We start from the raw sequence: 21,745 nt of genomic DNA on the forward strand, positions 1-21,745 counted from the left end.
AGCTCAGGCATTTACTTCAGGAAGCCTAGGATTTCACCACAACCTTGCAGTCCCTCACTTGTGTGAGCTGTCCTTTTGAGGTCAGCGAGGCCACTGACACGAAAGTGTTTTCAGGATCAGGCTCTACATTCCTTTTTAAAACGTTCTAATTAAACAAGAGCTTTTCTCTACTCAAACTGTACAGAAATAAAGTACCTTCCCTGCCAGAGACATTTCTCTGTGGACCCAATGCCCAAAGGTGCTGAGGCCCCCTGAGTGGTGCTGGGCTTGTACTGAGGATAGGCCAAATTCCCATTTACACTGTAAAAAGAAAAGGAGTGCTTGTGGCACCTTAGAGACTAACAAATTTATTTGAGCATAAGCTTTCATGAGCTATAGCTCACTTCACTGGATGCATGCAGAGCTGTAGCTCACGAAAGCTTATGCTCAAATAAATTTGTTAGTCTCTAAGGTGCCACAAGTACTCCTTTTCTTTTTGCGGATACAGACTAACACGGCTACTACTCTGAAATCTGTCATTTACACTGTGGCTTCTTTGCACCACTCTAACATTGTAAAGGGGCCTTAAATGTAACTTACTGCTACTTTAACGACTTTTTACACTACCAGAGTGGCGTAAAGGAGCCATAGTGTAAACGAGTATCTGGCCCAACATGCATTGTGGATACTCAACACCATGAAAGGTTTGGTCCCATAGCTGTAATCATTTCAATCCTTTAGGTTTTAAGTTACTTGGAACCAAATGTGCTGTGTACAAAAAACAGCCCAGTATTCCCTAAAGAATATCAGTGATGTTGTGATTTGGATGAGTTCCCTGGCATCTTAACTGCAACTTTGATCCTGCAAATTCCTAATCCAGGATCTAAGCACCTTTCTGCAACAACCACAACTATTCAGTTCTAAAAATGCTTTTTAAAAAATCTGCTCTGATTTTATATAAGCAGGTGCATTTCTCTCAGAAAATAATGGTAAAGGGACTGACACGAAAAGAAATCATGCTCTCCAGCCTTCAAAGTGGCATTTAAAATGCTTGTATATTTGCACACAATAAAGGATAAAAATAGTCATGGAAATTGGCTGCTAACCTTTGATAAGAAAAGTGGTGACGTACTGGTATCTGGATTGTTTCACTCACATGGTACTATGTAGACGTGCATTTTGATTATTACACAGAGTGCTACACACACAGCCTTGCACCTCTTGGAGGGCTATATTGAGACTGAATGTCTCGCCTTATGGAACGGGTGGTGCACATAGCAGCCCTGGGAAGGGATGGTGCCTCAAAGCCACAATTATCTGCCTCCTTCTCCTTAGCTCCAAGAGGAAATAAGTCACTGCAGTCCTTTACAAAATGCACCGTACCTCCCCCTCATGCTGACTCAGTATCACTGATTTGTGCCTGGGGGGCATGGCTCTGCACACTCGCTCATGGAGGGGAATAACATTCCCAGGAAAGCTGCTGTCTCCCAGGTGGGCCATGCAGACAGTCGCAGTTTCCAATTGCTTCCTTCAACTTCCCCAGGGAGTGTGACTTCATAACACGTCTAATGCAGGCCTGTGCCTCAGTGGCACAATGTGCTTCTATATTGTTTACATAATCCCGTGCAGAGACCAATTTTGCTAAAGGCAACTACTTCAACCAAAGGGCAATGTCAGGTTAGAAAAAATGTCCTTATCTCTCTAACTAATAACAGCTGGGATTATTCAGAGAGAACGTTTTAGCAATTGAACGGACTTGCCAATATTTATGATGTCTGTTTACTTTTCTGCAGTTCTCTGGGCTGGGACAATGAAGGTAGGCAACTGGTCCGTTTCATGTTGCTTTACAGTCAAGTTGTTTCACTTTGGGTTCTGATACAGTCTCTGCAGCATTGACTGTATTATTACAAACATTTCAGGGGAACGTTTATTTGTGTTACAAGATGTCTCTTTTTTGTTTAATATGATGGAAGTATTTCTATTGGTCTTATGTTCTATAAAAGTATATTTTAAAAACACATCTAAACTGGGAGCCATAGCTAATCTGACAGGGATAGTATTGCAGAACCCGAGCATACAAAACTCACAAGTCAGGCCCCCCAAAATCATGAGATATGCTTAAAAAAATCAAGATTTTAAAAAATAATAAATGTTGGGTTCTTTTAATTTGTCTTCTAGTTTTTGAGCCTTCAAGCGTTCACATTTTCAAGGTTTTTTCTGAAACATGAGAGCTAGAAACTTCCTTTCCCTACCTTCCCGCCCCCCACAAATGAAAGTAGAGATTCCTTTGTAATAACATGACTCCAGCAGCTGGGGATTTAAGGAAAATGACTTTTCCTATTGGCTCAAAGCATATAGTTATAAGCATTATATGGGCTACACTGTGAACAAAGTAACCTAAAAACCTGTACTACCCTACTCAGAAGTTAAGCCTGAATCACAGCATCATAAATTGATTTATAGGTTCAAAGATTTTTAAGATCAGATGGAATCATTGTGATCACCTAGTGTGACCTTCTGCGTAACACAAGTCAGGAACTCAATGCAACTTTTTACTAGGACTCAAAAGACACATGAAATCCAAGCTGAATCCTTTCTTCCAGAATTGACCGGCTTAGTTACAGTGTCCACTGTGCTGACAAAGAACTCTGACTAAAATTCACTACACAGATAAAGCATGAAATACATACAGATTGAGCTACAGTATTATGTTGTTGTTATTATTATTATAATATTATTATTAATGATTACCATAGCGCTTAGGAGCTCTAGTCATGAGCCATGACCCCATTGTGCTAGGCTCTGTAGAAACAGAACAAAAAGATATCCGTGCCCCATAGACTTTACAGTCTATATGATTAGAGACAACATCTGGATGCAGACAGATGAGGGAGCACAAATTAATAATGACACAGTATTGGCCAGCATGATACAGTGTGGTCTCAGCACACCAGCAACCTAACCATTGTCCAGTTTTTTGTAGGCATCACGGCAAAGGAGAGTTTTAAGGAGGAATTTGAAGGGGGACAACAAGGTAGCTTTGTGGATATTTATGGGGAGCACCTCCCAAGCAAGAAGGGCAGCATGGGAGAAAGCACAAAGGTGCTTGTTTGCAATGTAACAAGTCAGCAGTGAAGGCTGCTATTATGGGGCGAGTGGAGGCAAGCATCAACACCATGATGATGGATGAGATGATGGGTAGGGGTGATTGACTGTGAAGGGCCTTGAAAAAGACAACAAGCAGCTTATGTTTGATGCAATTGAGAAGGGGGGAGCCAATGGAGGGATTCAAAGAGGTGTGAGACCTGGTCAAAGCAATGGACTAGGAAAACCATCCAAAAGTGGCAGAAGGTCGCTTTGAATGGGAGGGGTGGAGGCGCACATGGAAACCTAAATGTACTAACATGGGGAGTGGGAAGACTTAGAGGGAGTGGGAGGAAGTTAGGATGTCAGGGAAAGTTAGGATGGGTGCTCCGTGTGGGGAGAGGGGGACAGTCGGGGTGCCAGGGAAAGGAGGGGGAGCAGGATGGTGCTCTGCACGGCATGTGAAGGGAGCTACTGAAGATTTTGAGGAGGGAGATATCTGGCACCAAGTTGGGAAGAAGGGTCTTGGTGATTTGGGCCTGAGGTAGTTGCTCCCAGCCCTGGCCTGATTACCCAGGTTCCTACCTGCTCCCCAGGCCAAGCCCGGGTGCTGCAACAGCTGCTGTAGCCCCCCCAGTCACACGCTTGCATCCACACCCAGCAGTCTCATAGCCCCATCTGACCTGAGCCATGTTGAGCTTGAGCTGACAGCTAGACATCCACGAGGGGATGTCTGAGAGAGAGGCCTCTGGTGTATTGAGGACTGTGTTGCAATTTCAAGCTATCACTGTAGAGTGTCAGAAATGAGTGAAGGGTTCCTGGTCCTGCTTGCAGGCTAGGGAACTCTGTAGTGAAGTGTGTGATCTGGGAGCAGCAATCAGTCTGCAGCCAGACAGCCTAGAGGAAGGTGGCTGAGTTGGTTTAGGGAGCAGCCTGCTTTGTCACTCTGTTTTTTGGTTCTCATATGTTACCTGCATTCTAAGAAATAAAGCAGTGTTACACTTTTGTAAGCAGTATTTCTTGTTTGTTTGACTTTTCTGTGTGTATGCTGTGAACGTAACTAGGCCAAGATTTTAGTTTGGACAGAAGGAGACAATTCTGGAGTAGAGAGGTAGATCTACAAGTTAGTATAGAGATGGTAGTTAAATTTGTGTTTACAAATAAAATGACCAGAGATAAGGTTTGGAGGAAGAAGAAGAAGAAAAGAGGACCAAGATCAGAGCCTGTGGAATCCCCTCAGACAACTGGAGGGTAGATGAGGAGGATCCTCCTCAGGACATGCTGAATGAGTGACTAGAGAGGTGAAAGGAGGATCAGGAAAGGACAGTTATACAAGCCAAGAGAACAAGACCTCAAGAAGAGCATGGTTGATGATGTCAAAGGCAGCTGGCATGTCAAGGAGAATGAAGGTGGGGTACTAGATCTGAGCTTTAGCTAGGAAGAGATCATTAGAGATTTGGCAAGTTGGCCCCTCACTGTCACTTAATGCAAAGAGGACATGGCACTGATCAACCATAAAGACAATCCCAGCCCCCAAACCCCAACCTTGCTTAAATAGAGTTAAGATTGTAAATAGATCTCTCAATTTAAAATAACATTCTTAGAATGCTGTAGCAGTTAATTAAAAAAAAAACTTTGAAAGTCAGGAAATTCAGGGAGAATTTTATTTTTAAGTTTGAAAGTCTGGAAATTGGAATGTTGTAGTTTACAAATGTAAACATCAGAAAGTCTGGAAGTACTCAGTTAAGACTCCAGTGCATCATAAAATAGCACAAATAGTGTAATTGACAATACATTGGAATTCATTAGTTTGTTCTTATCCAGAACAATATCATTTCATTTGGGATTAATTCATCTCTGTGTAGGTGGCCAGCATAAGACCTGTGCACCACTTATCTCTCTCGAAATAAGGTTAAAGTGATGCATAAGCTTTGTGCAGGCCCACTGCACTGGGGTGCATTTCACCCTTAGTGAAGAATGGCACTGTCAGAACATAATCATGAGTTCTGAGGATAATACCTGGCACATATTAAAAGCAATCTAACTGTTTACTAATAGAATGCCTTTTTATGAAGAATGCATTCTGCAAACATTTATTTTTAGAGCCTGAATATGAAAGGCCCACAGAACTTAGCAGCTCTCTGAATCAGGCCTTTATATAAGTTTATTGTATTGGCTATAGTTCATAGTTCAATTTAGCTTGATTAGCGTAGTAATTTGTTCTCAGTTTTTTAAGAGATGCTAATTCATTTCAGATGAAAATAGACTGAAATACCACACATATTATTACTGGAGTCCCAAAAAGCTAATCCATTTTATAAATCTCCATCAACCCCTGCAGCTTTTCCAAGAATTGTGCCAACAGCCAGTAAAAATTGTATGGGCAGGTTTGACAGTCTCAGAAGAGGAGAACTCTCCCAGTGATGACTAAGCCACTGATAAACTCCACTACAAATTAGTCAATTCTTGAAGAATTATCTCTGGATACTTGCTGTTCCATGGGTGAATTTTTAGTAATAGCTACCCAGCAACACTTCCTTTATTTACAAATAAAATATGTAGAGAGACAGGGTGAAATCCTGGCCCCATTGAAGTCAATGGCAAAACTCCCATTGACTTCAAAGGGGCCAGGATTTCTCCCACTAAGTTACCAGAAAGTGACTGATTCTCAGCTGGTCTGCAGTGATAACTGCTGCCCCACAAGGACACTGCAGGGCTATTTAGCAGTGTTAGATAATCGATTAATATTGCTCCAAGAATTATAATTTCTGTACAGGCGGCTTGACCATTTCTAATGGCTCTATCCAGCTAACACCACAGACGATGTACTGCAGCTTCATCGCTTTGCAGTGATGAAATGAAAGTGGCTAAGGTTTACTCGGCTCGGCTTCACTGTGCTACAATACAGTACTATTGTAGCATACAGTGATCTCCACTCATGATGTCACAAAACAGTTTTCAGAGAAAGTTAAATCTTCATTACCATAAAACAAAGGATTTAAGGTGAAATTTGAAGTGGGGAAGTCATTCAAGGGGATAAATGAGGGGGAAAGGGCCATAAAAGGGGCAGTACAAATGAATGAGTGATTCCCTACATGTGGAGGTAAAAGAGAGGAAGACAATAGTGGAGGAGATGAGTGAAATAGACAGGAAATAGGCAAGCAAACATAGAGAGGTAGCATGAAACATGTCCATGGAGAGGCAATATGAATTGGATTTAGAAAAAACTATGAAGCCATCAGAAATGACAGAGGGTTAGTTTATTACACAATGTTTCTGCTTCCTGGAGTGAGAAAGTCATTTGGCTGCAGAGTTCTGGACACCTGAAGTTTGAAGAAGAGGCATTTAGGAAGAATGTAAAAGAAGGAACTACTATACTCAAGACATTAGAGGACTGATTTTCAGACTGAGATTATATGGTCAAGTGCGTGACAGTTTACTGCAGGAACTACCACATACACGTGTGTAAATCAAAGACTTGAGTGTGTGCACTGGATAGCTATATGGATAGTTGCCATCTAACTCTGTGGGTATGAAAATCCCTGCTTTTGTGCATGCACATGCTTGTTGTACATATGCAAAGGAGGTGGCAACTGAGCAGGCTGAAACTGGCATGCAATCTTGGTCTGAAAATCAAGAGGGAAAGAAAGTTTGGGGTTAGAGACAGCTTCAAGATTTCTGCCCATCAAAGCAAAGTTAAGGTTCTGATTACGGACAGTGATGTCTTCATATTGGTCTAGATAGAGCCTAGCATGTTGTAGGCACTGCTGCAATACAAATAATATATATTAATAACAATAATGAATGATAACAGTCAGGCATATAGAGGAACTGAGTGTGCAGTGTAAAACCTCCCCCCAGAATAAAAGAGAACCAGTTATAGAAGTAGGCTTTATGCAAGAAGAGAGTGCTGGAGATGGCAGCAGTGTGTCCAGTGATAAAAGAAAGCTTTGTCTAGTACAGGTTTGGCAGGTAAAATGGGACTGCTCCTCTCATCAGCTTCTGTTTCCAGGAAAAAAAATTAGTAGTGGCAGACATAAAGGGCCTGATTCATCTCTCACTTATGCCAGAGTAGATCAGTTTTACACTGGTACACATGGAAAAGTGAGAGGAGAATCAGGATCGATATGTGTACATTAACTCTTTTGATTGTGATGTATGCAGCGAGGGACCATCCTTCCCATTGCCTATAAGTTAGGTAATATTCTTCACAAAGGGGCCTCTCACCTAGCAAAGAGTCAATGTAACTCTTATTAGTCCATCACCCAGGTGTCTTTAAGCTCTTTCTATAGGTATAGAGGGTTCTTTTTAATATTAAATCTTAGGACAGAGGGGGAAGTCCTCCGTGAAAAAACATTACGTCAAAGAATTCAGAGCAATCCAATTAATCTGTTCCATAATTTGCTTCTTTCTTCCCCCACGTTCCCCAAAGCCGTTTTCCAGGATGCATAGTTCAAGTCACCCTAAAAAGTCTTAGTCTAATAGTCTTATTCAATGGTAATCTTCTTTGGAAAGGGACCTTGGGCCGACTCCACACTCTGTACAACACTGAGCATAATGCCAGAGTGTCCACTTTGCTAGATTTTATTTTGGCATATACTCATTAGCTTCACTTAAATTTTCCCATTTCCTTAGTTTTTCAGATATAATTCTTCCCCCCCTTCTCCCTCCCCCCCCCACCTCTCCACAGCTTGCAACATGGAGCTATAACTCTATCATTTTGTTTTCACTGTGGATTGTAAATATTTCTGGAATCCCTATGGAGTCCCCCAGAGCAGCGTGGGTTGGAGATTCCCATTCCCACAGTGGCAGCATGAGAGGCTGTGCTGTCATGCAAGGGAAAGAATGCTTGTATAATCATCTTATTTTTAATTTTAGACATTGTGCCAGCAGTTGGTGTTATCTTAACCCTTTGTAATGGGCAGATGTTTGCTTTGAAAGCACAATGGTAAACTGGTGACCTTAGAATTCTCTGTTCTCAGATGTCTAGTCCAGAACTCAGCAAAGTTGCAACCAGCAAATGCTAGTTCCAGATCTTAAGTTCTGACTGTGTTGCTTTGTTAGGACCAGATCCTGAGTGTTTTGCCATTGACCTCAATGAGGGCTGGAACAGCAGGCCCTTCACAAGCAAATATTAAAAATAAGTGTTTTTAATACCAGCACTGTTTGGACACTAATTTAGAATTAATACCATAGGTGCAGCAATCCAAGTAGACTCTAGTGATGAAGATTATAGTGACTAGCTACAGTAAAATATTTTATCAACATGCATTTTCCTAAAGGAAAACACTTCTTTTCCTTTATTTCATGAACATGTCTTGTGGACCATAATTATCTGACATATCATAACTCTGATTACATATCAAACTTCAATGGCCAAATTAATCATGGGTGTGACTCCACTGAAGCCAAAATAGAGGATCCAATGGAGTTACATCAGGAATGAACTTGCCTCAAGACCTCAATCTTACCCTCAAGTATATGAGGGCAGGAGCTCTGGCTAGAACCCTGGTAAATAAAAGATGAAAGAAATACATAGCTGGTGACATCATCTTCTGAAGATTGAGGAAGGGGCCAACCATGCCCAGGAGATAGCAGGAAACCACTACACCCAAAGATTTTAAGTAGGTGGATCCTGGAGTCTGGAGAAAAATATTCCTTTAAAAATTTGGGTTTGTGAACTTGAATCTCCATGCAATCTTGCGGGGGTCAATCCCTCAAGAAACACAATGCAAGGTTCAGTTTGCAAACACCATTGTGACCGAAACCCTGCGGGGTTTAAACAGTCCTAGTTTATTCACATGACATAGAATCTAAAATTCACATGACATAGGATCACATGAGTTAGAGGTGAGGAATGGGATCACTTAATCCATTCCCTTGCAAGGGTGGCCTACAGTTCCCTCAGCAGAGGAGATGTCAGTTAACAGTACAGTAGATCAAGGCCAAAAAGCTATCTGCATGGCTGGATTACTTTCATTAGCGCAGCAATTGGCTTCACATTTTTTTACTCAATTCAACTTTAGATTGGATAAACTGAAAGACCAAAAATTCTGCTGTGGTCCAAAAATGCAAAGTGATTCTGAAAATCTAACTCGTGTCTTCCAGCATGTGAACAAAGAAAACAGAGGTAAATAAATAAAAAAATATATTCTACAGTTCTTTAGGGCCCTGATCCAAAGCCCACTGAAATCCTTGGGAATTGTTCCACTGACTTCAATGGATTTTGCACCAGGCCTTATGTTACAACTTATGTTTTAAAATTAATTCTAAATTAGTGTCCAAACAGTGCTGGTATTCTTTTTGTTGCCAAAAGCCGCACAATGGATCTTTTAAACAACTCTCTTAAAATGTACAGAAATTCAGATGAAGTGACTCACAATGCTGAACAAATAAGGCACCACCATGCCTAGTTGTGCCTCTCGAGTTCTCTCTAAGACAATAGAATATTTTTTCTATGTTTGACAAAGAAAAATATTTTAATTATAATTGTTGATTGGCTGGAAGATTAAAAAAGTCTGATAGTTGGTGACTGATTAAAGTGGTTGGTTATAAACCTAGAGAACGTTACTGAGAAATGTGAAACATATTGCATAAAAAATGGGATTAGTATTTCTTTGGAATTAGCACCCACTTTCCTTAATAAAGCTGAGGTCATCTGAAAGTCCTATCCCACTGAGAAGTTTATCAGCTTGAATTGTAGTATAAAGGCAGGGGGACCTAATCAACAAATTAATTTTATTAAATTTGTTTTTCCTTTGACATACAGAATATACAATTTGTTATGTGCCAACAATATGCTCAATGCATTAGAAGACACAAAAATAAAGCAAGTTCCTGCCTCAAGGAGTTAACAGTCTAAAAGGCAGACTCAAAAAATATAGAGATGGGCCTGACACAAAACACCCACATCTAACTAAACCCTCACATTGGGTGTATACCTCTATTTCACAGAACCAAATCCCAGATCCTTAACCTCAGACCAGCTCAGACCAGAACTCTGAAGTTTGCGTCCCTTTCTTATTGACATGGAACAAATGTTTTCCTTTAAATATAGGAACCAACATTTGCATCTAACCTTTTCAAACAATATCAAGAAATTACGTCTCTTACCATCTCTCTTAATATTTTGGTGAGTTCCAACCATCACTTACCACAACACGTCAATAGAATTTACTCAATGGATTTATACAGGATTCAATCTCCTGCTAACATGGTAAGTCGACAAAACAAATGCTGCATCACTGTGGCCATCAAAATTCTTACCACTTTATTAAAAGCCCCAAATAAAATGGCATTCACTTGCTTTCTTTGTGTTTAGGAGAATCTGGATTGTGTTAATTAATGGAAATTAATGGAAACTTATTGTGCAGGAGGATTGCATGGTCAGCTGATGTTTCTTGAGTGTTTTTGTCTACTTTTCATTGACTCCATTTGCTCTCTATTATTGGGGTAGAAGGCCAAGCCTGATTTGTTAAAGCAGTGATTATTTCTGCCTGAACTGTTCTTGAAAAAACAGATGTCTTTGTGAGTGGACTAAGACAAAAAGGGTTGGAGCTATCAAAACTATGGACTGCTTCTTTTGCCTCTTCAACCTCCAAAATAATTCTCCAACCCAGGTATAAGATCCCATGATTACTCCCTTTTGATGTGTACACATCTTGAGGTTCCATTAAGATTCTTTTGGTTTTCTATTACAGGCTTACTTCTTGGAGGCTACACAGAAGAAATGGGTTTTCAGAAGAGATCTGGATCAAAAGAGTGTGGTTGATTGATGAACTGGGGTAAGTAGGTCATTCCATATATAAGAGTCAGATGACCACAACCTCCATGAAACCCTTGTGACCCACCACAATTCCAGCATTCTGTAATGAGCAAAGAACTAAGTATTTGTGATGGTGGCTCTCAAAAATGGGATGATTTAGCATAATAGAAAGTCTTCGCTTTTCTACGTGGATTTTGACCCATTCTCAGATATGAAAGTTGCAAGTTACCACTGAAGGAAATAATATGCATTTAGGCCAATGGTCCCCAAACTCTTCACAGTCACGCTCCCCTTATCCCTGTCTGCGCCCCCCACAGGGAGCCAGGCAGGGAGCAGGGCCGTAGCTCCTGATCGGGGGGGGACAGGGGTAAGGGGGCTGAGGCTGGGGCCACAGATGTGGGGTGGGGCTGGGGCTGGGGCTGGGAGCATGGCTGCGACTGGATGTAGGGCTGGAGCAGGGCTGGGGTTAGAGTGGGGCTGGGTGGTGCTCCCTCCCCTCATGGGGGCTGGCCCAGGTCCTGCCATGCCCTCAAATATTGCTCTGTGTCCCTCTAGGGGGGTGTGCCCCACAGTTTGGGGACCTCTGATTTAGGCCCTGATTCAGCAAACCATCCCTATTCAGCAAAGCATTTAAGCATAGGCTTAAAGATAAACCCATGCTTAAGTGTTTTGCTGAATAGGGACGAATTTGTGTATGTGCTTAAATGCTTTGCAGAACTGGGGCCTTAGACTTCCTCTGGTGAATAGCTAAGAGGGAAGAAAAGAGCTCTCTAGCCATGGGCCCAATCTGGTTCCCATGGAAGTCAATGGAAAGGAAGAGTCTCATTAACTTTACTGGGCATTGGATCAGACCCTACATTTGTTTCTCAAGCCCTTGGCATTCAGTTCCCAGTGTTTAAATATATGGATGGGATTTCACTAAAAAAATGGCATTAGGATAGCAGACATCAGAACAAATATTCTCTATTCTGCAGTTCACGGTACATATAGGATGCAGCATGTTTGCATCAAACAATTGTTAAAGAAGTACAGACTATGTACATCTTTAAACCAATGTATCTTACATCTCCATGTGGACAATTTCTACATGAGATGTCCTGTTTCAACAATTTGCGACATTAAATTTTTTGATACTCAGCCTTCTCTACCCAATTAAGTGGTTTAGAACCCGGCATGGATTTTCATGACATATATTGTTCAGATAACACTGTTCACAAAATTAAGAGATACCTAGAAAAACTCTATTTCTGTATTTGAAAGCCAGACTAAGGAATACTGTGGGAAGAAGCATATGTGACTACATAACCCTAGAGGGCTTACAGAAAAGGCAAAAACATGTCTAAACTTGATTTGTGGTAACAAAGTGCATGGAGATTGAAATTCCACCCACAGCCATAGATGACAATGTAACTCTTATGAGAAGGAAAGGGACAAATCCTGTGTACATTATATTGCCTTCATACTGTGAGGTGATCCAGCAAAAATATTACATGAACGGAATTTGGGAGAAGAGGATTGTGAATGGGTTCACTGTCCGCCACCTAGGGGTTGCTGCCGCTGGCAGCCACTCCACCTAGTGGTTGCAATAGGATGGGTCAGGGAACCCACTCCCTCCTACTCCACCAACTGTCAACTCAGGACCCTGTGAGGCCTGTCCAGCGTCTTTCACCTTGAGGTGCCTTAAGTTAGCCTTCCTGGGCCACCTCCTACCTCCCTCTTTCCCAGGGCATGTGGCAGTTTGTCCCTGCAAGTGCTACCTCGAGGCTTGCCTACCTGCCTCCGACCCATAAAAGCTGCTGCTCATCAGCATGCCTTCTCCCGGTCTGGATCTGGCTACGTTGTCCTCCTCCACAACTCACAGAGTGGGTCCTTCTCCCTGCCCTGTCTACGCCCAGTTGAGCTGTCTGGCTCCCTTTTAAGCCCCACCTCCAAGGGAGCAATCTCAGCAAAGGTGGAGGGGCAGCACCTCCTGAGCTCAGAGCTGCTCTTTAACCCTTTTCTGTCCAGAGAGGGGTTTATACACACTATCACACAGCCTCCCCCCTCAGATCCAGTGTTGGGGTATTGTCTTGCAGACCTTGCACATCTCCCCCACCCGCCCTCACCTCTTGAAAAAAAGTCTGTTTTTATGGCCCTTCCTAGCCCTGCAACATATCTGGAAGCTGTAAGGTTGAAAGGAGAGGTACCGATGCATGATCCTGGGGTTGGCAACCCTCGCAGAGTGTAGCCACCACAGCAGTGCATGGTCCATCACTAGGAGACAGGGGTTCCCCCACAAATAATATCTTAAGGTGTCCACAGTCCATTTGACTGCCAGGGCTTCCTCCTCAGTGACCGAGTAGGATGTTTTTTGTAGGAACAGTTTGTGGCTGAGGTACAGTATGGGGTGCTCCTCTCCATCAATGTCCTGGGAAAGAACTGCTCCTAGCCCTACCTCGGAGGCATCCATTTGTAGCATAAAGCTCTTGATGAAGTCAGGGTGTGCGAGCACTGGCTCTTGGCTCAGCTGCTCTTTTAGCTCACAGAATGCCTTATTTCAGGCCGTGGACCATCTCATCTTCAGGCTGGTGTCCTTTATTAGATCGGTTGGGGTGCTGCAATGGTGGCAAAACTGGGCACAAAGAATCTGTAGTACTCAGCAAGTACTCAGCCTAGGAAGCGATGCACCTGCTTTTTTGTGTGAATGGTATTGCACATTGCTCTAGGGCCTGCATTTTGCTGACTAGCTGCCTTAGACGCCTGCCCCCAACTAGGTAGCTCTGATATGTCATCTCCCAGCTGGCCAGCTTGCACTTGGCTGGGTTAGACATTAACCCTGCCTCCTGGAGGGCCTACAATATCACCATCACATGCCTTAGTTGGTCATTCCAGTCCTGACTATAAATGTTGATTTCGTCAATGTGTGCAGTAGCGTACTGCCCGTGATTCATTAGGCACTGAAAGGTGGCCGCAGCCCACATAGGCTGAAGGGCATGATCTTAAATTGGTATAATCCAAACAGTTTGGAGAAGGTGGCCTTCTCTTGTGATTTGGCAGTTAGGGGAATCTGCCAGTAACCCTTTTTTGGTGAAGGGTAAAATATGCCCGATGCCAACTCTATCCACATATTTATTCAAGTGACATCATCATAGGACCTAAATCACATTAGCCACGTCATCAGGGGCTCATTCACCTGCACATCTACCAATGTGATATATGCCATCATGTGCCAGCAATGCCCCTCTGCCATGTACCTTGGCCAAACCGGACAGTCTCTACACAAAAGAATAAATGGACACAAATCTGACATCAGGAATCATACCATTCAAAAACTGGTAGGAGAACACTTCAACCTCTCTGGCCACTCAGTAAAAGATTTAAGGGTGGCAATTTTGCAACAGAAAAGCTTTGAAAACAGACTCCAACAAGAAACTGCTGAGCTTGAATTAATATGCAAACTAGATACCATTAACTTGGGTTTGAATAGGGACTGGGAGTGGCTGGGTCATTACACATATTGAATCTATTTCCTTAAGTTAAGTATCCTCACACCTTCTTGTCAACTGTCTAAATGGGCCATCTTGATTATCACTACAAAAGTTTTTTTTCTCCTGCTGATAACAGCTCATCTTAATTAATTAGCCTCTTACAGTTTGCATGGCAACTTCCACCTTCTGTGTGTGTGTGTATATATATATATACACACACACCTACATACATATCTTCTGACTATATGTTCCATTCTATGCATCCGATGAAGTGGGCTGTAGCCCACGAAAGCTTATGCTCTAATAAATTTGTTAGTCTCTAAGGTGCCACAAGTACTCCTGTTCTTTTTGCAGATACAGACTAATACGGCTGCTCCTCTGAAACCTGTCATATATACTTGGGGGTCCGCAGTCTGTTTAGTAGCTCATTGACCTGGGCCATAGAGTACGCATCATACTTCGATATAGCATTCATGCTCCAGAAATCTATGCAGAAGCAGATTGACCAGTTGGTCTTCAGTACCAGCACAATGGGGTTCCTCCACTCATATGGGACTCCTCGACTACCTCAGCTTCAACATTGTCTGCAGTTCCTAGTGGACTACCTCCCATATCTTTCTTGGCAGGAGCCAGGGGTTCTCCCGGACCTTTTTCCCTGGCTGGTGTCTATGTGACGTGCCAGGTGCATACGCCCTGGCAGCATAGTGAACACCGTGGGAAAGGCTTCCAGCTGCAGCAGTTGGTGGCACTCTTGCTCTGGCTGAAAGTCTTTTCCTGGTGGAATCAGTCCAGTGCCTTGTCCTGGGGGCCTCTGTGAACCGAGTTCCAGCTCGGGCAGAGATGATGCTATGAGGAGGCTCTCCCACTCACACCAGGCTCTTAGCAGGTTGACATGGTAAATTTGTATCACCTGTCATTTTTTGGGCTGACGTAGCTCATAATTAACTGCCCCTACTTTCCTCAGCACCTCAAATGGGCTTTGCTATTGAGCCATCAGTTTTGACTCTGAGGTCAGAAGGAGCAGCAGGACCCTATCCATGGGCCTGAACTCTCTCATCCAGGCCCCTCTATTTTAGGCTCATTTTTGGTCCTCATGGTCCTGCAGCAGGTTTTCCCAGGGAAAATGCCCTTAACCTCTCCAAATCCTCTCACAGGCAGATTATGTGTTGGACCACACTGGGTTTAAGTGGTGGCTGCTCATCCCACATCCCCTAGAGGAGGTCTAGTACCCCATGGGGTAGTCTCCCGTACAGAAGCTCAAATAAGGAGGACCCTATGGAAGCTTGAAGCACCTCACAGATAGTAAAAAGGAGGGATGGGAGTAACTGATCCCAATGCCGTGGGTCCTGGGCGATGAACTTCCTCAGCATCCCTTTTAGGGCTTTATTGAAGCACTCCACTAGCCTGTCTGTCTGAGGGTAATAGACTGACATCTTTAGGACCTTAATCTTTAAGAGATTACATAGCTCTTTCATCTATTTTTGATGTCATGTTGCTCCCCTGATTGGTTAAGATCTCCTTTGGTATCTCGACCTGGGTGAATAGCTTCCGTAGCTCAGGGCTGATGTGAGTGGCTGTGCTAGCTCAAATGGGGGTGGCCTTGGCGTAGGCCACTAGCACTTGAATGCACTGGTACCCGGCTGTCGTCTTCTCCAGTGGCCCCACCAGACCCATGCCGATTCTTTTGAAGTTGGTCCCAACCACCAGGAGAGTGATGAGCGGGGCTTTCAGGGGTATCGCGGACCTGGTCAGGTGGCACTCGGGGCATGACACACAATTAATCTTTGACATCTCCATGCATCCCCAGTAAAACCTAAGGGTTACCTAGTTGAAGGTTTTCTCTTGCCCAGTCGGACCCCCACAGAGTATTGTATGTGATGGCTCTAGCACCCGTATTTCTCCTGTTTGGGCATCCTTGGCCATCCAGTACATTCTCTCCTCCCATAGCTCAAAGTGAGGGCATAGTTGCAGCAGCCATGGGTCTGCCACTTTCCGGTTCACGCCTGTGAGGTGCTCATATGCCCGGCTCAGAATCAGGTCCTCCTTCTGAGCACTTATAAAATTTATTTTGGCCATCAGCAAATCCCAGTCTTCAGTTTGTGGGGCCTTCTGCCTCCCTGGTGGTCGTTCCTGTTGGGACAGGCTTTCTTTGGAGTCCTCTTCATCCCTGACTCAAGCTAGGTTTCCTGACCCCAGGTCCCTCCCTGGGGGTATTCTTCCCTCAGCAGGTTATTAGCCCAAAATTTTATCATCTCCTTAAAATCTTCCAGGTCTTGACCCAGAATCACCGGGTAAGCCAGTGCAGGGACTACCCTGACCCACACTTTCCTCGAGTGTTCACTTATTGTGAGCTGCACTTCCCTAGTAGGGCATGGGGGTAATGAAAGACTTTCATCTTCATGGACATACTATAGACAGATGGTGTATAGGTGGTCTCCCAGCCTGGCTAGGTATACTCGGACCATTGTCTGGCTACACCTAGAACCTATCAATGCCATCATGGCCACCCCATTAACCTGCATTTTGTCTGGTCCTTTCTTTCTGGCCTGGGTATCCGCCATCCAGATCTGCCCGTAGGAGTAGTCCATGTAGGGGAACTCTTGACAGAAATGGGCTGGCCGTTCACATGAGAAGCAGGGTTTGGTCAGGGGGCTCACTCTATCCCTTCCCAGCAGTGGCCGTGGGGTGTCCCCAGGGGTTCCCCCATCAGGGCTGGGTTTCTCCTTGGGGTGCTTGGCCCCCTGGGCCCGGACTCCCAGGGTCCCATCCAAGCTGCGGCTAGGTTGCAGGTCAGGGTAGAATCCCGCCTTCACGGGGGCATACTGCCCTCAGGAGTCTCTGGGTGTCCGGGGCAGGGACACCCTGTGTCTAGGGCCTTCTGATCACCACCCAGTTCTTGTGGTGCCACCTGCCCCCAGAAAGTTTTCCACCAACCTAATTGCATTGGCCAAGGCCCCGCTGGTGTCTTAACACCCATTCCAAGCTGCTGGGGGGGAGAATCTGTGTAAATTGCTCCAACTCTACTGGTTCTGCAATCTGCTTCTTGGTTTGCTCTTCGAGTTGAAGCCACCTCCAGCAGTGTTCCTTAAGATGCTGGGCCAGAGCCTGCAGTTGGGCACCCTGGGAAAAATCTTTCCCAGAAGAAGCATTGCCAGTGGATTTCGGTTGTGATATCAAAAACATGTGAGATGGCTGCCTTGACCTTGGTGTAAGTCTTGGGTCTCCACCGCGTCAAGGCTGTGGTAAGCAGCTTGGGCGGGCCCTGTAAGGTACGGAGAGAGCAGGATAGCCCAGTGTTCTGGAGGCCATTGAGCTAAGGTAGGGACCCTCTCAAAAATGACCAGGAACACTTTAAAAAAAAAAAAAAAAAAAAACACAAACCCTACCCTCCCTGTTCTACCTAAAATGTCATTGTTCTTTTGTACATCTTTCCATTGTAGAAGCCCAATTCTGTGCTCCAAACCTTTGCATATGCAGGGAGAATTAGGTCCTGTGACTAACAAAGTACTGAACAATTTCCAGGTTAGTATTGACAGCACAATTTAATGTATTTAAAAAGGGAAAGGGTAAATGTACTGTTGTTTCATGCAGGCTTTCACAGCAGGCTGGGAAGTGATTAGAGGAAGTCACCAGAATGCCAGGAGAAGGAGGAGAGAGACACAGCCCAGTTTGGGGCTGCTGAGGTAGAGATCTGATGCTAGAATCACGTAGAGCGAAAGGATCAGTGAACCAAGAAAGTATGCCACCTGATAATCTTAGTATAAAAGCTCAAGATCTGTGAAGAGGAGAAAAAGCTTAAGCAACTTTCCTTCCAACTCCGTGTGCATCACTAATCTCTCACTACTGGATCCAACTGTACATAACACTTAAATGACCTGTTGACTCTTTCCATTTCTTTTGCTGTGACATGGTTTTCAAAAGGAAATGCACACCAGGCCATATGGAGATTTTGCTGTTAGATTCACCTTCTCCAAAAAGTGAACATGCATGTGGATTACAAAACACGGAGAGCCAGCTCCTCAGCTGATGTAAATCAGCACAGCTTCTTTTAACATCTGTCCTTGAGAGCAGAGGGGATACGTGGGCGGGGTGGGGGGGGCGTCAGCAAGTACAGGTCACCTCTGCCAGAAAGAGATTGTTTTGTTTATTACGAGTCTTTGTGCCAATAGTGTACTGTCTCTTTAAAAGAGGAAGATTTGTTTTCACAAACTCAACAAGGCTTAAGAAAATCAATTGTGTGCTTTTGTTGAGGAAGGAAGGGAAAGTATAAGGAAAGTCAGCAACTTTAGAAGCCCAGTACTCATTTTTGCTGTTGCATAGCCTGTAGCCCTTAACAGGTATATTAGTTTTAAGCAGACTCAAGATGGCATTTACAGGTTTCATCTTACTTCTTGAGAATTTTCTGACAGCTTTTGGCCTGCACTACCTGTTGTAAGTTTCACTAATTCGGAACTAGTGAAAAACCTGCTTGGATTGTTCTGGATAGCATTCTTTTTTCCCTAAAGGGATCAGTAACATTTTGATTTTTTTCCTTTATCACTACGGATTACATCCCTGCATTAAGAAAAAATGTGAGCAGATTGTAATGCCTACAAATGTCACCAGTTCCTGCTGGCAATAGATTGGAATTTAAGAGGCTCTTCTACATTTTACTTACACAGTTGTCTGTATGGCATATTTTTAATGCTGGATTCTGGGTTGGGAGGGGAGGAACAGTCTTGATTCCTTTAATTTATTTGGATAGCTCTATGAACAATGAAATACTGAATACATAAGTACTTTTGAAATTTATCTTGGATTTTCTTATCTAAATAACTTAATTTCAACTTTGAATAGTCTTTTGTGAGAGGATCTTGGGATATTTTTAAATCAGTTGCTATTAGAAATGAAAATATGAACTCTATTATTTCTTACTTATAGACAGTTACATTAGTAACTCCAATACTACTACCAATAACTGGGAGTCAAGCCACAAAACACCTAAGAGTAAGATAACAAAGTATTTAAAAGCCTTTTACATGTGAAAAGGAATCTAAGGGTAGTAATGTAATATATACTTCTGTACTTTTGTTCTCTACAATTTAGGTATGCTTGTTCAGGAATAGGATTTTGAAATTTGAAACAATAGCACAAACAATTTTTTCTACATTTGAGAAAATAAACATGTCTGCACAACCACCCACCAACATTTTAAAGAGTATTAACATTAACTATGTTAATATTTATAATAATGTATTAATATTATTTATGAGGTATTAACTTTGCCCCAGTGCACTTGATTAGGATTTGGAAAGTTACACTCTGCTTTTTACTTGTGAGGTTTACCTTTTGCCATAGGAGAAAACATTGGCTTACAGTTTGGTAAGGTTGCAACTATGAGGGGAATACTAAGCATATTATTAAATACACAAAGGCAAACAGCTGATCTTCTAAGTACTTTCATAACAACAAAGAAATGACTTATGTCATGTAACAAACAGAAATAGTAATCTTCAATAGAAATGTTGTCCCTTCTTTCTGCTGAAAATAAGCAGTAGCATCTGTACAATTTCCAAAGCTGTTTAAATGTTGCATTATGAAATAGTTCCCTTGCATTATCAGCCACATGCCATTTTGATGGGGGACTGGTATGTCCACTGGTCTCAGAACTGACCTTGTATGATCTCTCCACTTAGGGCCTGATTCAAAGTCAGTGAGACTCTTTCCATTGACTCTGGCACAGGCTCTTACTTACTACCAAAATTGTGTTCTCATGGTTTTATTTGAAAAGAGATTGATAGTACTGAATGGTTAAAGTTGTCACACTGCTTCCCATGCCACTTCCCGGAACCCTTAACCCCCTCTTCCTATGTCCTCCTCTAAGTAATTCTACAGCACCAGAAGGTCTGAATCATGCTCTTATTAACTTTTGTGGTGTAGGCCTAACAACCTGTCAGGACTGGCATGATCTTGCTTGATGCTATAGAGTTAATGGGGCTCTCCTTTTAACTGATCTGTGTTGGAGAGGTAGCCAGTGTTCTCCCTTTGACTAATCTTTGCCCTGGGTCTAAATTTGGGCTTTGTACAGCTAACACCTATGCCCAATGCAGGCCCAAATGCTAAAACTAAACCCCTAATTGTGATTTCCAAAGCAATGGTACCAGTTAGAAGTTTCACTGATTCCAAAATCATCCTTTATGACCTGAATCGCTCAAATGGAAAAATGTAAGTCAGACAATTTAGCCAAAGTAAAATGTCCCTGTCTTTTCATCTATCTATCAATCATTATACCAGAGCATGCACCCTAAGCCCCAGCATGCACCCTAGTGAGGAACCACTCCAGGATGCACCATAACCCTGCCCCTGGGCATATGTTCTACTCATGAGCCCCTCCCAGACATTCCCCTAACTACTCCTAGTCACACACATCCTCGCTGGGCACACACCCTGCCCTAGCCCTGTGCACATATCCCACTGAGCTGAAAGCTGGGCACCCTAATCCTGGCCATGCACCCTGCTGATGAGCCAGTGCTGGGCACGCACTGTATTGAGGAGCCCCTCCTAGGCACACTCCCTGATCCTGGCCAGGCACCCTGCTTGTTGGGCGGGCAGGCACGCTACCCCCCCCCCCCCCAGTGCAGGCTAGTGAGGTGCCCACCTGTTACTGAGTGTCCCTGTCTCCCCCCAGCCCTGGGCATGGCCATGCTGCCTTACCTGAGAAGTCTGTCAGAGCCTCGATTTCTTTGGTCCCCACCAGGAACACGCAGTACAGGAGATTGAGAAGCAGCCCGGGCTCTACCTGTCTCCGGCTTGGATGCTGCCCAGCATCCAGTTCACTCATGGTGCGGGGAGGAGCGGGCGGGGGGGGAGGGGGGTGGTCGGTCTCTGCAGCCCGGGAGAGTCACATGATGAACCCAGCCCCCAGCTGGCAGCGCATCCTCCCCAGCGGCCACCTCCCCTGCGAGCTCCGCCGTCCTTCCCGGGACCAGAGCGCGCTGCCCCCAGCGCCAGCGGGCCGGAGGGAGCCGAGAGCCGCCGCGCAGTTTCCCCCAAGAGGAAGTCCCAGCGATTACTGGTCCCTGGCACAGCGCTTTGCCTGCGTGTGTGTGTGTGTGTGTGTGAGGGGAAGGGAAGGGAAGAGCCTTTCCCCAAGGCACGGCTACCGTGAGAGCCTGCGGGAGTCAATCCCGAAGTGCCCCCCCCCGCCCTTCTCTCCACCCCCGGCTGGGCATTTCTAGGGCCCGGCACCTCCCTCCTGATCCACACACATCGCTTCTTCCTCAGCGCTGCTTCCTAGTCACGCTGTGGCGGGCCGGCTAACCCACCCGTGCCCCCGCCTGTCTGACAGGACAGCCCCTTCCCTCACCCGCCCACGCTTTACCTGGCGTGGGTACATGCCCCGCCGGCGTCTTCACCGCGATCAGTCACGCCTTCCCCGAGCCCCCCGTGGCACCGGCGTGAGCGCCACACT

The 21,745-nt window shown here is 44.3% G+C and overlaps 1 protein-coding gene across 2 annotated transcripts in view; it reads right to left on the minus strand.

Annotated features, from left to right (window-relative positions):
* Positions 1–21,745, minus strand: part of EVA1C (eva-1 homolog C) — a 62,877-nt gene extending 41,132 nt beyond the window's left edge. Inside the window, exon 1 of one of the 2 annotated variants that reach the window (XM_073362288.2) lies at positions 21,656–21,745. Coding sequence is in view for 1 of the 2 variants with exons in the window: in XM_073362279.2 (XP_073218380.1) it covers positions 20,989–21,115 (127 nt within the window). In the remaining variant the exon portion in view is untranslated. Of the gene's footprint in view, positions 1–20,988; positions 21,514–21,655 lie in introns of those variants that run through there. The other variant, XM_073362279.2, reaches the window with a different exon arrangement.

The sequence above is a fragment of the Lepidochelys kempii genome, chromosome 1 (assembly GCF_965140285.1).
Source record: "Lepidochelys kempii isolate rLepKem1 chromosome 1, rLepKem1.hap1, whole genome shotgun sequence".
Taxonomy (NCBI): Eukaryota; Metazoa; Chordata; order Testudines; family Cheloniidae; genus Lepidochelys; species Lepidochelys kempii.